Source organism: Rhyacophila brunnea, unplaced genomic scaffold (assembly GCF_057557595.1).
Source record: "Rhyacophila brunnea isolate RB1 unplaced genomic scaffold, BYU_Rbru_1.0 scaffold_10, whole genome shotgun sequence".
In the NCBI taxonomy this organism is placed as follows: domain Eukaryota; kingdom Metazoa; phylum Arthropoda; class Insecta; order Trichoptera; family Rhyacophilidae; genus Rhyacophila; species Rhyacophila brunnea.
This window is the reverse complement of record NW_028232752.1, coordinates 14,553,211-14,574,415: the sequence shown is the minus strand read 5'-3', so window position 1 is coordinate 14,574,415 and position 21,205 is coordinate 14,553,211. Positions and strand designations below refer to the sequence as shown.

The 21,205-nt window shown below is 32.8% G+C and overlaps 1 protein-coding gene across 2 annotated transcripts in view; it reads left to right on the top strand.

Moving 5' to 3' along the window:
* The window catches only part of LOC147078905 (carcinine transporter), a 52,531-nt gene that overhangs the window by 12,004 nt on the left and 19,322 nt on the right, over positions 1-21,205 (top strand). The window contains exons 1-2 of one of the 2 annotated variants that reach the window (XM_085951325.1): positions 11,794-12,070; positions 16,316-16,568. In XM_085951325.1, coding sequence (XP_085807451.1) covers positions 16,339-16,568 — 230 coding nt within the window. In that variant the 5' untranslated portion in view covers positions 11,794-12,070; positions 16,316-16,338. Of the gene's footprint in view, positions 1-11,793; positions 12,071-16,315; positions 16,569-21,205 lie in introns of those variants that run through there. The other variant, XM_085951336.1, reaches the window with a different exon arrangement.

Below are 21,205 nucleotides of genomic sequence, written 5' to 3'. Positions count from 1 at the left end.
AGTTAAATAATAAAATATAATTGAGTAATTTTAATAAAATATAAAATAAATTAATATTTGTGTATTTTATTGCGAAAATTACGGCAGAAAACAATATTTTGTTGGAAAAAACATTTATTTTTGAAAATAAGTAGGTGTTCATTTTTAATTCATTCATCTTTTATGTTTATATGAGGTTTGGTTTAAAATTTGTTAAGACGGTACTTCATTGAAACGGAAAATAATTTTCAACAATAGGTGCGACGAAATTCCAGACTGGCTGGCAATCGGAGAGCGATAGTCGAGCTGTGAACACGTCAATTTGTTTCGTGATGGCGACGGGGGAATGAATTCTTAAATCATGTAAAGATAACTAAAAAACGTTACCCATTTACTAGAAAATGAACTAGAAAACATGTCAATGAATATATTATTATTAGTAGTAGTAATAGAATAATAAACATAACATTAAATGGACGCATGTTGACTTTTTATGACAAATTATGTTTTGTTCTGCACGCGTCATTTGCATAATCTGCGCGTCGCGTAGTCACGATCGTTTTAGACCGTGCCCCAGCTGAAGTATAGCCCCTTAATTTGATAATATATTGATGGTCAGTACAGAATAAAAATAAGCCGAGCCAGGCAAGATTTCGTAAACAGCGTGATACGGACCGCCCCATAAAAACCCCACGCCACTCGGATCGCCGGAGACTTTTTTGTCAATAAGGAGATTCAGTGTTGCATTCCTGCCAAATTTTAGCTTCCTAACTCGAAGGACCACAATGTGTACAACCTTTACTGTACTATAAAGGCATATCCGGAAACTTGTACGTATGCGGTTCGCCGTATCACACTTCATCGTGAAATGTTGTATCGGAAATATGTGGCCGTATATTGAAGACCGTCCATCCTCTTTGGGTCGTATAAATAGTACTGACATAAAATGCATGTCTAAATAAAACACGGTTCTTGTCGGTTTACAACACTTTACAGGAAGCCAGCAGCAATTTTTTTTTGAAAATAGTCGATATAGTGGATCGTTTTTGTTAGGTTAGGTTAGGTTGTCATTCTTGAATTCATGAATTTTGCCAAAATCAGCTATGAAAATTGAATTAATATTCATATTGAATCTAATAAAATTAGGGACCGTATAGTATACGGTCATCTCTTTCCGTTAGAAAGCTCACAGCGAACTCTGCCAGGGTGAAATGTATTACGTGCAATTTACATGTAACCCTATAAGCAGTGACGTCCCATGGGGGTAGGCAGATTGAGCGTCGCTTGAAGGCGGAATTTACTCGAAGGGCGGCAAATCTAAGAGAATCATTTGGTATAATATATAGAAATAGCTACGAGTACCTAAACTTAGTAATAACGAACATATTTTTACATTAAAAAATTCAGCTCACTGGTTGGAAACAAAATGTATTAATTAACATAAAAGGTTTAACAGGATTGTAATTTTGTTGTCGAGTTTGCGATGTCTAGTTTACTACCGATACCCTTCGACGTCCATGGTGACCACAAACGATACGTGCACGGATGATACAAAATACTGTATACAAAAATTGGGTGACATTTTCGTGATGCCCAGGGGCGGCATTTTGTCTAGAGACGTCACTGCCTATAAGGGCTGACGTGTCGTGAAAAGCTCGAAAATTAAAAAAAATGTACAGTGTATCTTTGAGAGCTAAGTCTAAACAATCTATCTATATGTTATGGTTTTAGTTTTTCAGAGTTCATCATTCCCCAATTGACCGTATTTCTGCAAACATGACCCACTCTTGTAACACTAGGAGAAAATTCAATATTTGAGTCAAAATTGATTTAAAATGGTTATTTAATTTTATTCAATCAGATTTTACCGATTGCCGACTGATGGCCGATGAAAAAATCGTATGCTATTTTAAAATCATAATATTACTTTATAATGAAAAAATAAATGAAAAATAGTTTTTAAAAATATTGAACAGGAAAGAGTGCACATCGAAATAATAATATATTAAGCCAAAATAAATATATTATTATATCATGGGAAATACATACAAAAAACAAAAATGTTAGGTAAGTATTTCTTTTTCCTAAATTTCCAAATTGAAAAGTTTGCCGAAAACATTTTACAAAATAACTACTAATAAACTATTTTTGATAATATTAATACTATCGACCAAAGGTATTTGATGAAATTAGAATTTATATTCTAATGGATTCACGATCTGTAATATTCCATTTAAGTCGTTTTTTGCGACCCGGGTTTCGCCTTTCAGCATCTTCAGGCGTCGCGACTTTATATGTATAGTTTTTTTTTTAAATAATGTTATAAAAGTAGGTACCTTTTATAAGAGTGTTATTAAAGACTAATATCTCATTAGTTAACTCCATTAATTATTTTTCTTAGAATTAACGATTTACACCTCTTGAATGTAGTATTTTTATTGTTTATGAAGAATAATGATCTATTATTAGGTTTTGTTGGTTGTGTATTGTTATTAATAAGATAGGGTTTTTACTAATTACGTTTTTTACTGACACTTCAACTATTCATAATTTGTTTATTGTGTTTTTTATGACCTCTGATTAGATAGGTAGGTAATGGAGTTTTTACCTACTTTATTGTATTGATTTACTATATAAGGTAGAGTTAAGAGTGTTCGTTGTCAGTGTAAGTTTACCTTTGGTGAGTGTATACGACGCCTGAAGATGCGTAAAGGCGAAACCCGGGTCGCAAAAAACGACTTAAATGGAATAGTACAGAGCTTGAATCTATTAGAATTTTTATTATCGACAAAATTAAATGTATAACGCATGTATTTATAAAAAGAATATTTAATTTAAATGTGTATAATTTCGAAGTGCGTAATGTGACCAAAATATGACTTTATTGTAAAATCAAACGATGATGTTAACGTATGAAATGCTGATTTTATGGATAAAATTTTTCATAATAATGACATATATTTCCCACAAAGTCAGCAGATCTCTTAAAGTGACCCAATCTCTTAATTTTCAACCTTTACACAACACTTCGGCTCTTAAATTATCTTTTATTACTATTCCAAGAACACATAACTTGGTATTAATTTATATGTATTCATGTGTTTAGTGTTTACAGGAGGACAATTCAGGCTAAAACATTTAAATTATATATTGCGTATATTATGTTGCCATGAAATTAACGACCATGTCCATGGGATATAATCAAATGTTGTGAATTTATTAAACGTGTAGTGTTCGATGTGTGGGTTATCACTTTGGGAGTCGTCGATGTGTCGCAGGTTATGGTGTTGAGGATGATGATGAAGAAGTCGAAGATGTATGCAGGAGCGAATTTTATTAGGCGAAACTGTTGGTACAATAGTATGTTACAGCAGTTATGTTACAATACTAAACTTAATATGATAGATACGGATCCGAGGTCCGCATTTCGGTACAATCAGATGTTGGGCGAAGCGATATAGAGACTGCGATGGTAACAGACTGGTAACGTATATTCGAGTGGCATTTTGATAAATCATTATTCGTAATTTATACAGTCAAAAGTAATACCTAAACATTATATTCTAGTATGTAATTATACTAAACGAGTCAGCGGTTTAAATACGAGTAGCTGTGAATTTTATTTATTATTACAGTCATAATATAATATGATACTATGGGAATGAATAATAGACTTACTTTTCATTGCGGTAACGTATTTAATATCGCCAATCAATCTGCTGACACAGGTAATAAGTTGTTTACCGGCATACGAGTCGCTGGAAATTTATTATTGCGGTCGAATAATTTGATACATTAAAAATAGATATTTGATCAATAATATACTGACAGCTACAAACGTATATAAGTTTTCATTCAATGTAATAAATTATATACCTAATATTATGTGAATCCTTTTTCACAGATAAATATTTATATGTACAGGAGCGAATTTAAACACCCAGTGTTCCTACAAGGAACAATAATTAATTAATGCCCATTGAACAAAATTCTACTAACTAAAATGGCGCGAAACCTCACATTGAAGTATATTTAATAACTTAAAAATATATGTACCTACCTACCTACATTCACAAGTGATATGGAATCATTCTCTCCCCGGATTCTACGTCTATCTCAGAAATCGAGTCCCCATATATAGACCATCTTGTTACAAACTGTTAATAATTGGGCCCTGAATATTTTTATTGTTTCCTTTAAAAAAGTCAGTAGTCACTATCTTTGAATAAGACTGTTGAGTGGACTGCAACTCAAACGTAAAACCGTATGTGAAATTACCAAAAAAAGACATTGTCTACGAAAATTTCACACACGGTTATACGTAGAGTGCCTCTTTTTCAACAATCAAAAGATATTTTCGTAAATTGATCATATATGTTTTCATACATTATAATAATTCTACTGTTATATTCAACATTTTATTGGTACCACAGCAATGTAGGTATTTTCTACTCTCAATCTTGGATATAAACGTTTCCATCATGTTGTAAAAATAACATTTTCATGTCTTTGTAACGTCACTGTCGTTACAGTTTCTCGTGTAAACGAAACGCGCGTTCAATATTGGTAATATTGACGTAAATTCAGAGGACTTTGCATTTATTGTATTTCAATTTATTTAAATTATTATTTTAAAAATCAAAACTGGCTCCAAAGTCTTGGTTTATTTGACTATTTTTTTTTAATAGTGTTTTTAATTTGGGGGGCTCTTATCAGCGCGGTACTCTAATTATACATCAATCGCTTGTACTTGTTTAATCCACAATACCCCATCATTATCAACGGGGATTTTAACAATAAAACTAATAGTACATAGTTAACATACTTAGTAGATACATATTAATAAAGATAATGCGCTAAGTATATCTATTTTAAAATGTACAATTCAATGGCCATATGTAGGTGGATAACATGGCTGGATGTAACTAATCGATAACAATAATTATTGTAATACATATTGTATTACTTATTACCCTTACCTTATAGGGCAATTATAATTAAAATTTTATTTAATTATACCTAAGTACTTATTTTTATAATTTTAATTATAATTTTCCTATCATTCAATTAGTAAGGTTAGGGCAGAGATTCTACCTCTATCTAGCCGACAGTTAGGAAAATTAATATTAAAATATACATATTTATAGCAGTTAGAAGTGACATGCCGCTTAGCCGTATGAAAACGCCGCCTCTTACTATTTTAGGTTACTTTTAAGATGAGTCTACACCAGAAACTTTTGTTCTCAACCTCATAAAATTTAACGGATATGTCTTGGAATATTGTAATAAAATCGAAGGTGTTGCTACTTGTTGACGTTGCTCAATTGTCCACACAGAGAGGCAACGTGTTGCGGCAACGGTCATTTTGTCTTGTAAGCCACGGAACGTTCGCCTGAGTATTATTATTTATTCGCATTTGTCACGAGTCGGGACACCTGCTACACCTACCTATCAAAAGGCGCTCGATATTTGCGGCTGGGACTCGTGCACTCTTTAATGTAGGTATATATAACAGTGGACAATATTATAGGTACTTATATATTGGTAGATGTAGGTAAGTAGGTACCTACTTCAATTTGGTACCAAAATTGTTATTTTACTTTACTATAAATTCTTAATAAAAAGATAAACTATACCAATACGATAATAACCAATATCATTGTCTTCATCTTTGGCATATTATTTTTAATCAAACATCGATGTAGGTGTAGGTATGTACATGTAAACACTTACATGTAGGTTATCATTCTTACCTATCAGAGAATTATCGTTATATTTTTTATTGCTCGCGTGTTATAATAATGATGCAATTAGGGATTTCAATACCGGTACATATTTCAAAACCGGTATTCAATTATTTATCGATACTGAAATACCGGTTTCAAAAATCAATCAATGAGTCACCTGTACCTCGACCGCGCGTGAAAAGTGACACACGGCGATTACATCGATGGCTCAGTTCCATAGATAGGTCAAAAATTTCAAGTTTTGAGCTATGCTGGCCATTATAGTGGTATATTGCTCCTCTTCTGTTCCACAAAATTACAACTCAAAAAAATTACAAGATGTCATCGAAGGGTCCATGTTTTTGAGTCAAAACTGTGATCAGCTAATACGCCCATTACAGCCATCGACATGCAAACGACTCAATTCACTTTTACGTGGAATGCGCACAAGTTTTTACGTGCTAGTCAAATCGCGCCATCTGAACAAGCCCAAAGTTACAATAGAAAGAAGTTACAGTTATATACCACTAACTAATACACGGGGAAATAAAGAGTAAAAAACACATAGTCGATATCACTAAATTCCAGTACCTACCTACGTAGCACTTCGTATTAAAATCAACTGGTATATGAATGTTATTAAAAATAATTATTAATGCTCCATTATTAAGAGTTGCTTGTTCGTTCATTATTTACCGACAGTCCTCGAAACAAGTAGCGACATGGACTTGCGACTGAAATACGATCCGCAATACGATAAAAGTAATTACAATTCTCGGACTAACGTGATTATTTTTATGATGGCTGACCTCATTTTAACATGTCGCCATTTGTTTATCTCAATGTGTACGGTTTTGGCAACTCCAACATTTGTCAACTTAGTGCAACAAACGATTAATGTAATTTATGGTCCAATAAAATATGATAATTATCGTCAAATTTTATGAGGTTGAGAACAAAAGTTGCTGGTGTATTCGCAGCTTTAGTTTCAAAGTATATTGCTTATTATGGCCGCAGGTGAAAATTTTGGTAGGGTAGTTATTTTAACATATCTTTTGTCCATAACTATTGGGAAAACCAATAAATACACAGGCAACAATAAATACTATAGCAATAAATCAAAACTACGCCGTAACTGTGTTCCTATAACGTTACCTATCGTGAAATTTTTAAACGGATTGAAAGAAACAAAATGGAACGTACGTAGATGGTAGATGTTTACACCTGACAACTAGATTTCTCGCGACTCGCTGGCAGTCTGAGAGCAAACGTCGAGGTGTTAATACGTCATTTTGTTTCGTGATGGCGACGGGGGTATTAATTCTTTAATCGTGTAAAGATGACTAAAAACGTTACCCATTTACTTTAAAAAGAAAAAATGTCAATGAATATATTATTATTGTTACTAATAGAACATACGTTAAAGTGCCCACCACCACCCGTCATATATGCACAACCGTGGATATGCACGGCCGCTTTCTATGACGCTTTAAACGTGTCTGAAAGAAGTGATTTTAAGTGCTCATTCCGTCTCGAGACGGAGCCGCACGGGACTGATGCTGCAACCATGCACCGTAGTGCTTAAAGAAGAAAGTTAAGAAAGAAAATGTTTGTTTTTGGACTGGCTCTGCTGTCCGCTGACGTTAAGCGCTTTGTGTACCCGCATACTGAGTGTCACGAATTGAAATGGATGAGTCTACAGAAGAGTCGGGACTATCCCGCTCCCCATACGACGCTGCAAATTTCTCAAATGCCGCAAAATTGGCCTCGGTTGCTACCAGATCTCCGTGACCAATTGGGCCCGTGTGAAGACGGACCCTGGCAAACAGCTCCGCTCATTCGAATTCCATAAGCGGGCAATCCCAGAGGATGTGTTCAACATCTTGGTGGTCATGCCCGCAGGAGTTAAGTAGAACATGGTGTGTAAAATTTCCACCTCCGCTCCCGTTATGTATATGCAGCCACGTCATACGCGGCCGGCTAACATAACCCTTACGTGTGCCAGATCAAAGAATTTTAGCCCTCATTTTGTCCCGAGCAGAGCCGCACGGGACTGGTGATGCAACCTTGCACCGAAGTGCGAATGTATGATGTTAATTTATATGGCAACTATCAGAGTGACTTTAATTTGAAGAGTCGCAAGGGGAGTCGAGAGTGTCCCGCCCCCCGTACGCTCTGGCGAATTTAGTAAAGGCCGCAAAATTGGCCTCGGTTGACACCATGTCCGCGTGTCCTATTGGGCCCGAATGGGGTCGGATCCGGGCAAACAACTCCGCTCGTTCGGGGCCCATAAGTGGACAGTCCCACAGGACGTGCTCTGCGTCCTGCTGGTCGTGTCCACATGAGCAACCCGACCCATGACCCGCCAAACCAAACCCCTGCAGTTTGGCCGCAAAGTAGTTAAGTAGAACAATAAACAGAACAGTAAATGGACGCATGTTGGATTTATATGACAAATTATGTTTCGTTCGGCATTTGTCATTTGCACCCGCGACCCGCAATCCGCGCATCGCCTAGCCATGATCTTTTTAGACCATGCCTCGACTGAGGTATAGCCTTAATATTAAAGAATGCAATCCATAATCATAGTTGCACAGTCATCGAAAAGGATCCCTTAACCATAGACTACTTTAACACTTATATCTTATGACCGCGTCGCCTTCAGTATCCATACATAACGAGCTGTCATGTGAGAGTAAATTTTACGGAAAAAAAATAATATAAAAGACAGTGACCCCTGACAACTGTCAAAATATTGACGGATTTGGTTGAAAATATTCGCTGTGAGAAATAAATCTAATATTATGTTTGATTACTTTTTAGGTTATAATATTTGGGAAGCGGTAGAGACTATAATATATTATTAAATAACTGTTTTAGTAGTTATTGTATATTGTATGTGAATATGTAAAAATGAATTGATTAGATGGAATAATAATTAGCGATCACATACTCGGACAACCTCACAAATAGAGAAAAGAGATTTTTTGTTTTCGATTGAAACACAATACTTAATATACTAATAATTTCAATAATTATTGTCTACAGTCATGACTAGTGATTCCAATCCCAAGCCAAAATCTTGATCCCGGAATTTCGGAATTATTACGATTTGACGATCCCGGGATTGGCATTTTTTTCAATAGTTAATATAAAATTTCTATATAAGTATACAAAGAACGTTGATAAAATCGGTCAAAAATAAATTTTGTATAATTTATACTATTTATTGTTAATATTGTGTGCGTAAAATCTTGGAAATACATAAATTTAATCAAAGAGGTTGAAAGATGGGAGGAGTCCAATCTCTTTGGATTTAATGGAGTAAATAATATTGTAATGTGTATAAATAATATTGTGAAAGTAAAACAATTTTATTTATTTATGAAAAGATAACAAATACAAGTAAAAATGACAAATGCATTAAAAAATAAGGTGGAATTACTTTGTTAAAAGTGCGAAGCATTGTTTTTTCAAATCTTTCTTATTTTTATTAATTTATGTGAAAAAATAAAATGAATTGGCAACACATGGGTAATAAATCAAACTTCATCCAAAATCAGTTTATTTATAATGTATTGTTGTGTTATTTAAAGTATTTTTTCTGTTATATTTTCGTTTTTATTTTATTTTCGATAAAAATTGATAAAAAAAACTCAACCCGAAAGTTTCGGGATTATGTTTACCAATCCCGGGATTCATAGATATCGAAAATAGTTCGGGATCCCGGGTTTGGATTCCCTAGTCATGACCATGAGGTAGTACATATTATTAGTATGATTATACGAGTACAATGTTACATATAATGTGTCGACAAAAACCCTTGAATAATATGATTACGTAGGTAGGTATGCGATATTTTTAATCAATGCACAATAAAACTGTTGCACAACTGTAAAATTTTAATGCCCGTGAAATTTAATACCTACATACTTTCCTTTACCTTCGTTGATTCTTGTGTCTTATTTTGTAAAACCGAATGTGGGGAACGAAACGTCAGTGTAAATAATTAGGTATGTATGAAATAACTTTTATTATTTTTATTTTATTTTATTTTTATTTTAAATCCAATTGTTAATTCAAATAATATATAAGTAGTTACAACACACCAAAATGGTAATATTAGTTTTAATCATTTTATATAATATAATTTCTAATGCATCTTTCATCATGGCATATCTGTAAAATTTAAACAATGACATCTGAGTCATCTGACTTTAGTGGAGAAATTTAAGGGGGATGCTTCGATCTACCAGAGGCACCTAGCGGAAAAATACAAAGCTTGCAATTTGAGACATTTTTTTTGATAATTTACAATTTCAACTGTATTAATAAATATGTACCTATCTGAAAACAGTAAAAAGAAAATTATTTTTTATTTTAAGTCAATGATAAACTTTACATATTTACGTACACAGTTATGATATTATTACATTATATTTTATGGTCATATTTATTATTAAAATTTAGTTTATTAAGTTTTGATTTTTTTTACTGTGTAGATTTTTGACTAATTCATCGTTTTAAAAATTTTAATATTTATTTTAAAAAACATCGATTTTTATAAAAATATAAATGTGTATAACTTGAAATCCTTTTTATTTATATCAAATCGAGCTTCAATATTGGGACCATACCTAAAATAAAATTTGATATAAATCGAAAATTTTGCACCGACGCTATGTGCGGCAGTACATTAAATTACGTGTGTTTTGTGAATGGCAAGAAAATCACAACTACAAATTCGACCTGTTAAACCTCTGCATATTACGATATTATGACAGCTAGTCATTTTATGCAACTTCTGATTGCCGGGATAACCACCAGACGTTTTCGATGCACAGTGATCCCTTCTTATCCCCGTGTGACCTTAACTCACGTTATTACTTCCGCAGCGATACTCTGCTTTATCCTACTTAATTTATTGTCATTATGCTCACCCATCAGCCGTTGGATCGAGTTGCAGCGACAGGCCGTCGTAATGTGCGAAGGCTCTAACACTAGTTTCATACTAAAGGGACTTCTTTGGCTTACAGTACAGAGATATTAGATCTCTGAGATTACGGCAATGGTGACTTCGCCGGAATGCACATACGGGAACGACCATCAAGACGCTGAACACGTCCTCTGGGACTGCCCGCTGATGGGATCCGACCGAGAGGAACTGAGCGGATCCGTCCACACACGGGCCCGATTGATCACGCCGACTTAATATCGATCAAGGCCAACTTTGAGGCATTTGACAAATTTGCTGCATCATATTATGGAGGACGGAATAATTCCGATCCCTCTTTATATTCATAATTTTCAACTTCTGACTCCTCTGATTCGGCAGAGTTTCAGTACACGGGTACAGAGGAAACTTCATGTCATTAAATTTAACTTTCATCTTTATGACCGTATACACAAGGAAACAAAAAAGCTGTTTTTCTTCTTTTCATCCATAGTGGACATGGCTGATTTTGAAATGTAGCGACAAATGACGGCAGAGTAACTTTCTTTTTATTTTCTAAAACTCTTTCTTTAAACACTAAGGTGCATGGTTGCTACATCAGTCCCATGCAGCATCGATTTGGGTCAAGGAAGTATGGCACTAAATTTTTTTCATTCTGGCACGTTGTTATAGCGACATGTAAGGCGACCGTGCACAAACCGCGGCTGCATATACATGGCGGGTGGAGATGGGGTAACTCAAATCAAAGTGCTGATATCGTCTGCCTCCGTTATCAGTTTCAATTATAGTTTTATTCTGTTGGAAACCAGTGCATTAAATGTAAATCAATGGTCGAAACGTTCAACTTTTAATATAGCACAATTCAATTTCGAGCCGGTTGCTATACATTTCAAATAGTCCCATTAGAGTAAGGCCTTACCAGTGGTCGTCAATATTTTATTTCAATGCCGACATGATGGCGAAAAAATTAAAAAAATTAGTTAACATATTATTATAATTACGATAATAATGTGTAACACACAATATTTGTATGACTGTATTAAAGTAAAACTTTTATTGCTTACCTACGATTTCAGCACACACCGTGATTAATTCTTATCAGGCAGTATCTCAGTGACTTACCAACAAACAAGATGAAACATCATTCTCTAAGACATAAAGATAAAAAAAAGATTTTTCCTGTGCGACGTGCATAATGCTACCTGATTACTGTGTCGAAGCAAAAAAACAACAAAAACAGTTCGTAATAAATCGCCATTTCGCTGAATAACCTGTTCTTATTAAATTTAAATAGTGGTGTTTTATTGTTTGTTCAGAATGAATGTTGGATATCGATTTTATGAACAGTTTAATAAAAGTGAATGTGTAGTTTGTACGTATACAAATTGAGCAGGACAATTAGCAAAAAAAGGTATTTTCCGGCAGATTTTTTTAAAGAATTATCAACAATTCCAATGATTTTTATATAAATTATAAAATAATTCCTTTTCCTCACAATAACATAATTATTACATTGATTTTAAATAATATGATGATATTTATGAATTCAAACTATAATACCTTACTAATTACAATAATAATTTGTTAGATAAAATTAAACAAATAAAAAATTCAAAGTAGGTATATTTTTTAATAATTTGCCCATTTCAAAATGACATTTAATAATTACAAGATAAAAAGAACTTTTTATATACCCCGTTTTTTAATTTTCTGTTGAATCATATAAACTTGACAATTCTATGTATTAATAAATACTTTTTTTTGTAAGTACTTGATAGAAATACTGAATAAATATAGAATACTAAAATGTCATTTTGACATTTCATATTGATTTCCATAGTAACGCACGAATATATTAATAATTTAGCTGCTAGGACTGGACACACAAGAAAAAATATTTACTGGACAAACAAGAATACGAGCTAATAAAAACGTGGTAAAAAGTAGGTAATATTGTCTAAATTATTACGATTTTTTTCAAAGATTTTACATTTTATACGACCTGTATGAACAAATATATACAAAACAAGAAATTATACCCGAAATATTCAATTTCACATTAAGGTTTTTCAATAACTTTACAATATAATTTAATTTTAAAAGTTTATTCACAAAATACTTCCATAATAATATATTATGTAAATATCGATTCGATTCATGTAGGTGATAAAAATAAATTCTTTAAAAAATATCGATTCTTTAATAAAATCATTTTTTGATAATATTATAGACTGGCACAAATCATTTTTCAAATAAAATTTTGTGATTTCAATTTTTTTCGGTACGTTTTTGATCGGTTTTAGAACAATTAAAAAGATAATAAATTAAAATATTCAGACAATAATAAATTATTATTCGTACTTGCCAGGAAAATCCTGCTGAAAAACGTTCGAAATACATATATCTATCGGCATCACAATTGTTAATAGCTGTGTTGTCTTATTCTTTTTTACGTGAAATAACAAATACTTACCCTAAGGTGAAAGACGTATCCTAATTTCGGTTTTTTTAAAAATCTGTTTATAAACTAAGTACAGTTTTTTGTTACTCGTAGGTACGGAATACGAAAATATTATATTCATCAAATTGAATTAGTAGAATTAAAAAATAGTAAAATCCGGAAATCATCGGTGACTAAATTTCAGTAACATGGTCGTTTTGTTCGTCATTGAATATTAAGTATGTACTTATCATTATGCACTGTTTTTTTTTAATGTACATTTATATTAAAAATATGTAAAAATAGAAAGAGGAATCCATTATTCTATTACTATGTGGAAAATATAAATAACAATTATATTCTAGATAATTAAATATCTGCGAAGCCCAGTTTAAAAAAAATCGTAATTGTATTCTATATATCAGTGCTCCGCAACCGGTGTGCCGCGAGACTATACTAGGTGTGCCGCGGTGCAATAGCCAAATTTGCGTACATGGCTGGTAATATATTTGAGCACTGTCGTGAACCTAATAAAACAATGTAAGGTCAGACTGAAAATATATTGACGTGCTCTGATAAATTAGAAGAATTCAAAAATAAACTCGAACTTTGGCAGAAGGAGTTTAGACAAGGATATCCACAAATGTTCCAAAGGAACTACCAGACCGCCATTGAAATCAAGCAATCAATTTTGGTTCCGTCTCAAAAACATTTAACTTTGCTGCAAAAGAAATTTCGTCAGTACTTTTATACAAATAATGCGACTGGATACGAAACCCTTTTGCAACCAATGCCGAAAATTTTATAGAAGCACTTTTCCTATAAATTCGAGAGGAATTTGTTGAATTGATGAAGGACGGGATGCTAAAACTGAACTTCGCCGATGTTCCATTGGCTATTTTCTGGATTTCGGTTAATAAAAAAGTCCTCGGATATCCGAAAAAGGCTATCGCAGATCAGCTTCCATTTTCGTTCCAAAAAAAGTCGCCTGCGGCGCTATTTTACTACGTTAGTATTAATATTTTAAAACATCTCATTGTAGGATACAATTTATTATCTATTATTGTGTCAATACTAGACTAATAATTATTCCTAACCCGACAACTAACCATAATTATATTAATATGATATTATAACCATACGAAAAATCGCTAAACATAAATCAATACCATTAATTTTACCTCGAACACTATTTGAAAAAACGCTATTTTAGAGTATCACGCTGTCTTTAACCTTAGTGACAGGCAGGGGGGCCCACCAAGGATCTTGGTCTGGGGTCCCCCTTCAGGATGTGGGGTCCATGTTTTGGTGTATAAATTGTTTTACGTGTGGTGTGCCGCGGAATTCTGGGAAGACCTTTGGTGTGCCGTAGGTGTGAAAAGGTTGCGGAGCACTGCTATATATCAGTTACTTGTTACAGTATTTTGTTTGTGAAATATAAATAATACACAAGTTATTAATGAAATAAAACTATTTAAAATACTCGTATGTTTACATTTTCATTAATAAAATATATCGTCGTATCAGAAGTAAAATACGTTGTAAAAGTGCAATAGTTTTCCATTGCACTTGAGAGGGAACAAAATAGCGCCTGTACACGTGCATGGATTTACTGACAGCAATAGTGCGTATTTTAAACTATCGTGACAATAACTCGCTGCCCTATTTCCAGGTTGTTCTATATCCCATTTTTACGCAAAATGACTTTTTAATGCGATTTTGTTCTATTTCCAAAACTTTATTTAACCTATTAGTCAGAATAACAAAATTATGAATGGATTTGTCGATATCTGCGATTCTTTTTTATTCTATCTCCGATTTAAACAATATTTTCAATTCCAGACTGTTCTTATTCCACTGTTTAAAAAATGTTCATTCCATGTTGTTCTATTGTATGATATTGTCATTTCTGACTAACAAACAGTTACTGTTCACACGTAAAAATGTTGACTGTCTCTCTAATCTTATTCTTCAAGAGTAAGCGAGACGCGAAGTTGTCATTTTATGGTATTATTTGACAGGTAGTGAAAATCGGTTAACCTCAAATGAGTAGGTATATTCTGTTTTTTGCCGGCAGGTTCGCCACTATTGTTCTACTGCGTAGATCGAAAAAATCTCTACTGTCGTATGAAAATTCAGAAGTTTCCAAACTTTTTGATTCATGCATGCAAGCTTGCATCTATACTTGATTACCCATACATTTTCTTGTTATGGCCTCGATAATACTTACTGTCAACAGTAAATCCATGCACGTGTAAACGGGGTATTACATAATGCTACTTGCGTACGCTACCAAAAGACGCACGCAATTTAATACAAATTTCCGATCTTGCACCGTGAGTGTGATGTAAAACCAAGGCATCTGCAAAAGACATATTTTGGATATATTAGGGTTTGAAGTCTTCGTTTTGTAAGGAGAAATAGAGTTTTTAAAAAAACATGATATTTGGTCTATATCTGCATTATATTGCATGTTTTTTCAGTTACTTCACTTTTACATTATCAAGTTCATGACTTTTGCAGTTGTTTTGCATTTAATCTCGAAATTGAAAAATTTGCAGATGCCTTGGTTTTACACTCACTTTGCGTTTATTTGTGCTGTTCAAATACGTCAAAACAAGCAAAAATTTATATATATTTTTAAAATCAAACATATACTTAATTTAAAAAAGAAATCTTTATATAAATATCGTTCGTTGAAAACTCGCTTTTTATAACCTACTAAATAATATGTTGTGGTTATTTGTACCAATTAAATGGTGTTTAATTAGTTCTTTAAAAGATCACATATAGAATTTTTTAATGTAATATGTATTTGATTAAAAACGTCGATTTCTAAAAATGTGTGTAACTTGTTTTTTTCTCCTTTATATTAAATTTAATATAGTACATACGTGTCCAGGGAATTCAGAAATAAGGGGAACAGAAATACCTAACGGGTAAGGAGAAGCAGGCAACCGATCTTGAGTAAGGAAGAATACGGGATAAATTTTAACACGTGTTAAGAATACGTCATACGTCGAATACTGCCAACTGCTCTCGGTTTATGCATTGACGCTCACTTAATATAGGTGTATTACACATACTATTGCATGACTATAACGGATGGTTCATTTTCGTAGAACACTCAAACATTCAAAACCCTTCTTCAAAATTTACTGTATTGGAATAGGTATATATAGCCTAATGCTAATCAATGGATAATGTACCTAATAGGCAAAGGGGATCTTCGACACATAATGGAAGACAGCGATACAGTGTTTGACCGAGTGCTTCATTCAGTTGGCGACGATGGCAAATACCAGAAGAGAACGAACGTCATCTTCACCTTCTTCCTGGGCATGTTTTCAACCATGGGCTACGTGAGCATACTCCTGGCCGTAGCCATGCCAGAGCACTGGTGCCATGTACCAGGGAAAGACAAAGGAAACTACACGGTAAAGCAATGGAAGAATATGACCATACCGAGGTAAAAGATTTAAAAATATTCCGCATTTTTTTATTACTTAGATATTCTTATAGATACAGCGGTACATGTGGCACTAAACGACCCCTAAAGGGCCTCATTGTTTTAAGGTGTGCGCCCTTACCCTTGTAAAAATAAGTCCTTTTAAATGTTTCCAACATAAATGCACACAGAAATATGGTAGGAAGCAACCGGTAGCAAGATATGATTTAGGTGTTTTAATTGTGTGACCTAGCGAAAGCCTACCACAGTGTTTCATTGTCAGTGTCAATTGGACATTATATTATCAATAATTATACTAACTATATTTCATTTAAAAAATTGCGGCGTCTTATTGCGGGCCCGAAGATCTCTTCACATAGTTTGGTTGTTGTATTACATTATTATACATGTTATGTATAATTAAATTAATTTTCTTTTATGTTAGTTCTTCGTGATTTTCTCTCCTATTAACTTAAGTCAACTCAGTAAACTCAGTGAAAGCTCACTTAAAAGCGTGGCGATCTCAGCTGATCTGGGAGCAGCCGTTTTATCCGCCACTTTTATTGATATTATTTAACTGACATCTTGACAATTTGCGTGTACAATAGTGACAGTTCATTATACCATTATACCCTTCGAAAAATAATAAAAAATATTCCTTCTGAATTAAGATTATATAAATATATCAGATGGTGGCAGGAGTTAGTTTTTCTTTTAATTCATTAAGCTCTTCCTAAGCCAAACCATAATAGATAAAAATATTCTTTTATCCATACTTATAATATTATTTTTATGGCTTAGATTAGGCAGAGTTTAATTGAAAATTGAATTGAAAAGTAACAAACACTATTTACACATTGTTTACACGTTTGACTGACAGAGTTTACTGTGCACCATTTATGTCGGATATTAACAGTCTAATCAAATCAAATCAAATTTATTTATTTTACATATAACGAACATAACAAATTATAAATTCAAGGCGTTCACGACATGACATAAAATAAGTGATAATAATTTTTAAAAATAAAAATACAGAGAATAAGTAGGTAATAAAATAAGAAAATAAATTTTAAAAAAAGTAACAAAATAAAAGTAGATGGAAGCATACAGAGTGAACTTTGATAGACCCTATCTTAAAAACTTATAAAACAACGTCCACCTAAATTCACCTTCACGTAAGTGGAATATATCAATATCCGAAGCGATTTCATTAAACATGGTTACTGCCCTCCCAATTGGCATTACTAATGGCAGGTTAGTTCTGCACCGTGGGAGAACAAACAACGGATGCCCTCGATTCCTAAGGTAATTATCAGAGACACACAAGCCAACACCACCAAGAATGGCAGAGTTCACATTTACGCCGCGTATATGCGGGGCCCAAACGAAAGACCCACTCTCAAGTCTGCTTCTAACTAAGGAGTTATAGAGAATGTTTAGTACCGTAACATCCGAAAAGACCCGGGAAGTACGCAAGACAAAGCCCAACATCTTTAGCGCCTTTTTACAAATGGTATCTATATGACCACTAAACGTCAGTTTGCCGTCAAACGTAATTCCAAGATCTCTTACAGATGATATTCACGAGAGAACTCTGCCATGCATCGAGTACTGGAAAAACAATACTCGTGAGCCTTCGCCACTGCGCTTAGTTCATGCACAAGGGTTTGTATGACGAAGTAACACAGCTAGATAAGGTGGATAAATTGGGGTTGATCAATAATATAATATTGAGTACGGACATTGCAATAGTCGAAATACTCTAAATCACACCTTTCGAATTTTCTTAACAATTACACATAATTAGTAACTTAGGCTGTCGATGAATTAAACAAAAGACAGTTTGTTGTCATTTGAGAGATATCATAGAGGGGAGTTATGGATACAAAACACTGTTTTACGAATATATATATATTATAATTAAGTTGGCTTATAATCAAATCAAATGTTATAGTACCTATGATAAAAGATTTTTTATTGCTAGATACTAGTAGGTTACTCTTTTATAGGTTTTTTTTTTCAAATGTCAAATGAATTATAATAAACGTATTAGTTTGCAATCTCGCGGACTATGTTCATGTTTCCTTTTGTCAAAAACAGCGTAAACCAAATTCCAAATAAAATTTGATGGCCATATGGAAATCGCTGTTTATGCTATAGTAATTTAAGATAATTTTATTGCTAAGCGTCGTCGATTTTGTCATATTATCTTAAATTTTCATCACACATGAGGTATATTATTAATCTCATGAAGGCAAGGCGGTCCTTTACTTAAGTGTGTTCGTCATTAATTTAGATATAATTTGTAATTAATTTATCACTTTGTTCTTTATTTTGACTTTAGGCTTTTAAAGTAGTTTAGAGCAAAAAAAATGGATATATCTGGTTTTACTGGTGTACATCGGTACGCACATTTTCACGTCGGTAAAACTATTTTAAAGTTTTGATAATATTAATATTATGTTATGATCATTTTTAAATGAATTTTCCATGGAGGTATAAATTTTTTTGCTGCAATTTACCCCAGTAGGTATGTGGTATTTAGTTAAGTAGTAGTAAGAATGGACGTAGGCTGTTAAGATCCGACATAAATAGTGCACACTAAACTTTGTCAGTCGAACGTATTTGTTTTCATTGAACTAATACTACAATATGTAGAAAGTGTTTGTTAGTTTTTGAAATTCAATTAAACTCGGCTTAATCCAAGCCATAGTAGGTAATAGTCAAAAAATATTCGTTTATCTATAAAATATTTAAAATTCTGTCATTATACCATACATAATTTTATATATTTTATAATATTTGTATCGATTGTATTTTGGAATAGGCATGGCTTAATGAATTCAAAAAAAAACTACCCAGTTCTATTCTTAATTCAACGAAGACAAAAAATAGAATGAATGAAAAAATGTGCACTATTTTTGTCGTATCGTCCACACTCCACACAGCATACTTAATTATTATAGTTTGGTTAGGCAGGGCTTAATCGAATTTTAAACACTAACAAGCAACATCTGAAAATTGTATTCTTTGTTTAATGAAAACAAAAATAAGTATAAAGTTTAGTTCTAACTATTTTATGTCGAATCTTAACAGCCTACCCTCACCCCTCGCCACTGGTACCTACTGTATGTCAGTAAGCATTGCATTTAAAGTGATTTTCGCCAAATGAAACATTTTACGTAGGTAGGTAGGAACACATTTTAAATATTTTTCATTTTAATTAAGTATGTAAAGTTGTCCTACCTTGTGAATGTGTATAAGAATTCTATGCATTTATTTTTTTGTTCACATTGAAAGTTGTATGCTATTTTAATTGGTCAAACCTTTAACGACCCGCGTGCTCCGCGTAGGTCAAAATGGAGCTTTTATGGTGTTTTCAAAGCGTGATCCTGGACATTCCTTAAACATTGTAGATAATCTGTTTATATTATTATTTCGAAGCCTTATTATCCTTTATATTTATTTTAAACATTTAACGACTGCATAAAGTATTTTTATTACATAAAATAGTATTCTTTTAAACCTATCGATCTAATGTTTTAGTATATAGTCATATTTCAGTACATCCATGTGCAGTGGTGTTAAGATTTTTTACATTTATTAATTTTTAAACGCATTTATAAAACCATTAGTAATATATATGTCGACATTATTATAGTGAAATATTTACGATAAAAAAATATATTGATAATCTCTGTGATTCCAAATTTGACAAGAATTAGGTATTTTATTATTCAAAAAAATGGGCAAGATTAACCTAACCCAGAGGTCGGCAAGCTGCGGCTCGGGAGCCGCATGTGGCTCTTTGGGCATTGGCGTGCGGCTCTTTGCCAAATTCCCAATTTTTACAAAAACTTTTGCAAAATTCATATTTTTTATTTTTGTCATTGATTTGTACACTTATTATAATTATATATAATGAAATTATCGCGAGCCTAATATTTCCTCCGTGATAGTTGATGCAAAAATGTATGATTGTTGTTGTTTTAAATCCGCCCATTGCAAAAGTTGACTAATTAAAATTTTCTCCATTTGATAATGACACGAGAAGCACTTTTAAAATACAATTTCATTGGTGGATTTAACAAGCAAAAAGTTATAGAACTCAAAATTTGTAGGTCTTGCCACCAAAATTGAGGATTTGGAGAGAGAAAAATGCAATTTGATTTCACAACACAAGTGGAGCGCTTTAAAAGATCTACTTAATATAGATACTACGGTTTTTAATACACTGAATAGCTTTCCGAACTCATATTTGAGTCTACATAATAATATGTATGTGAACAATCATCTTCAAACATGAACAATGTAAATAGCATTTAGAGAAGCCAAATAACCGATGAGAATTTGGAGTCGCGCCTAAAATTAAAAACTACAAGTTACGTACCAAACATACAGAAAATCTCCAAAGAAATGCAAGAAAGGTCATTGTTCACATTAGGTTTAAGGAATGCGTGAAAATTGTATGTGATTCATATTCTGTAAAAATAATATTTATAATTTCAACAATAAAAACCATATATTTACGTTAGTTTTATTCGTGAAATCTTCATCACTTAATAAATAAACTATTATAAAATGTAATTAATTCATTTAAATAAATCATATTTATAAAAATATACGTATGGCTCTCGAATTTAACCGTTGTGTCA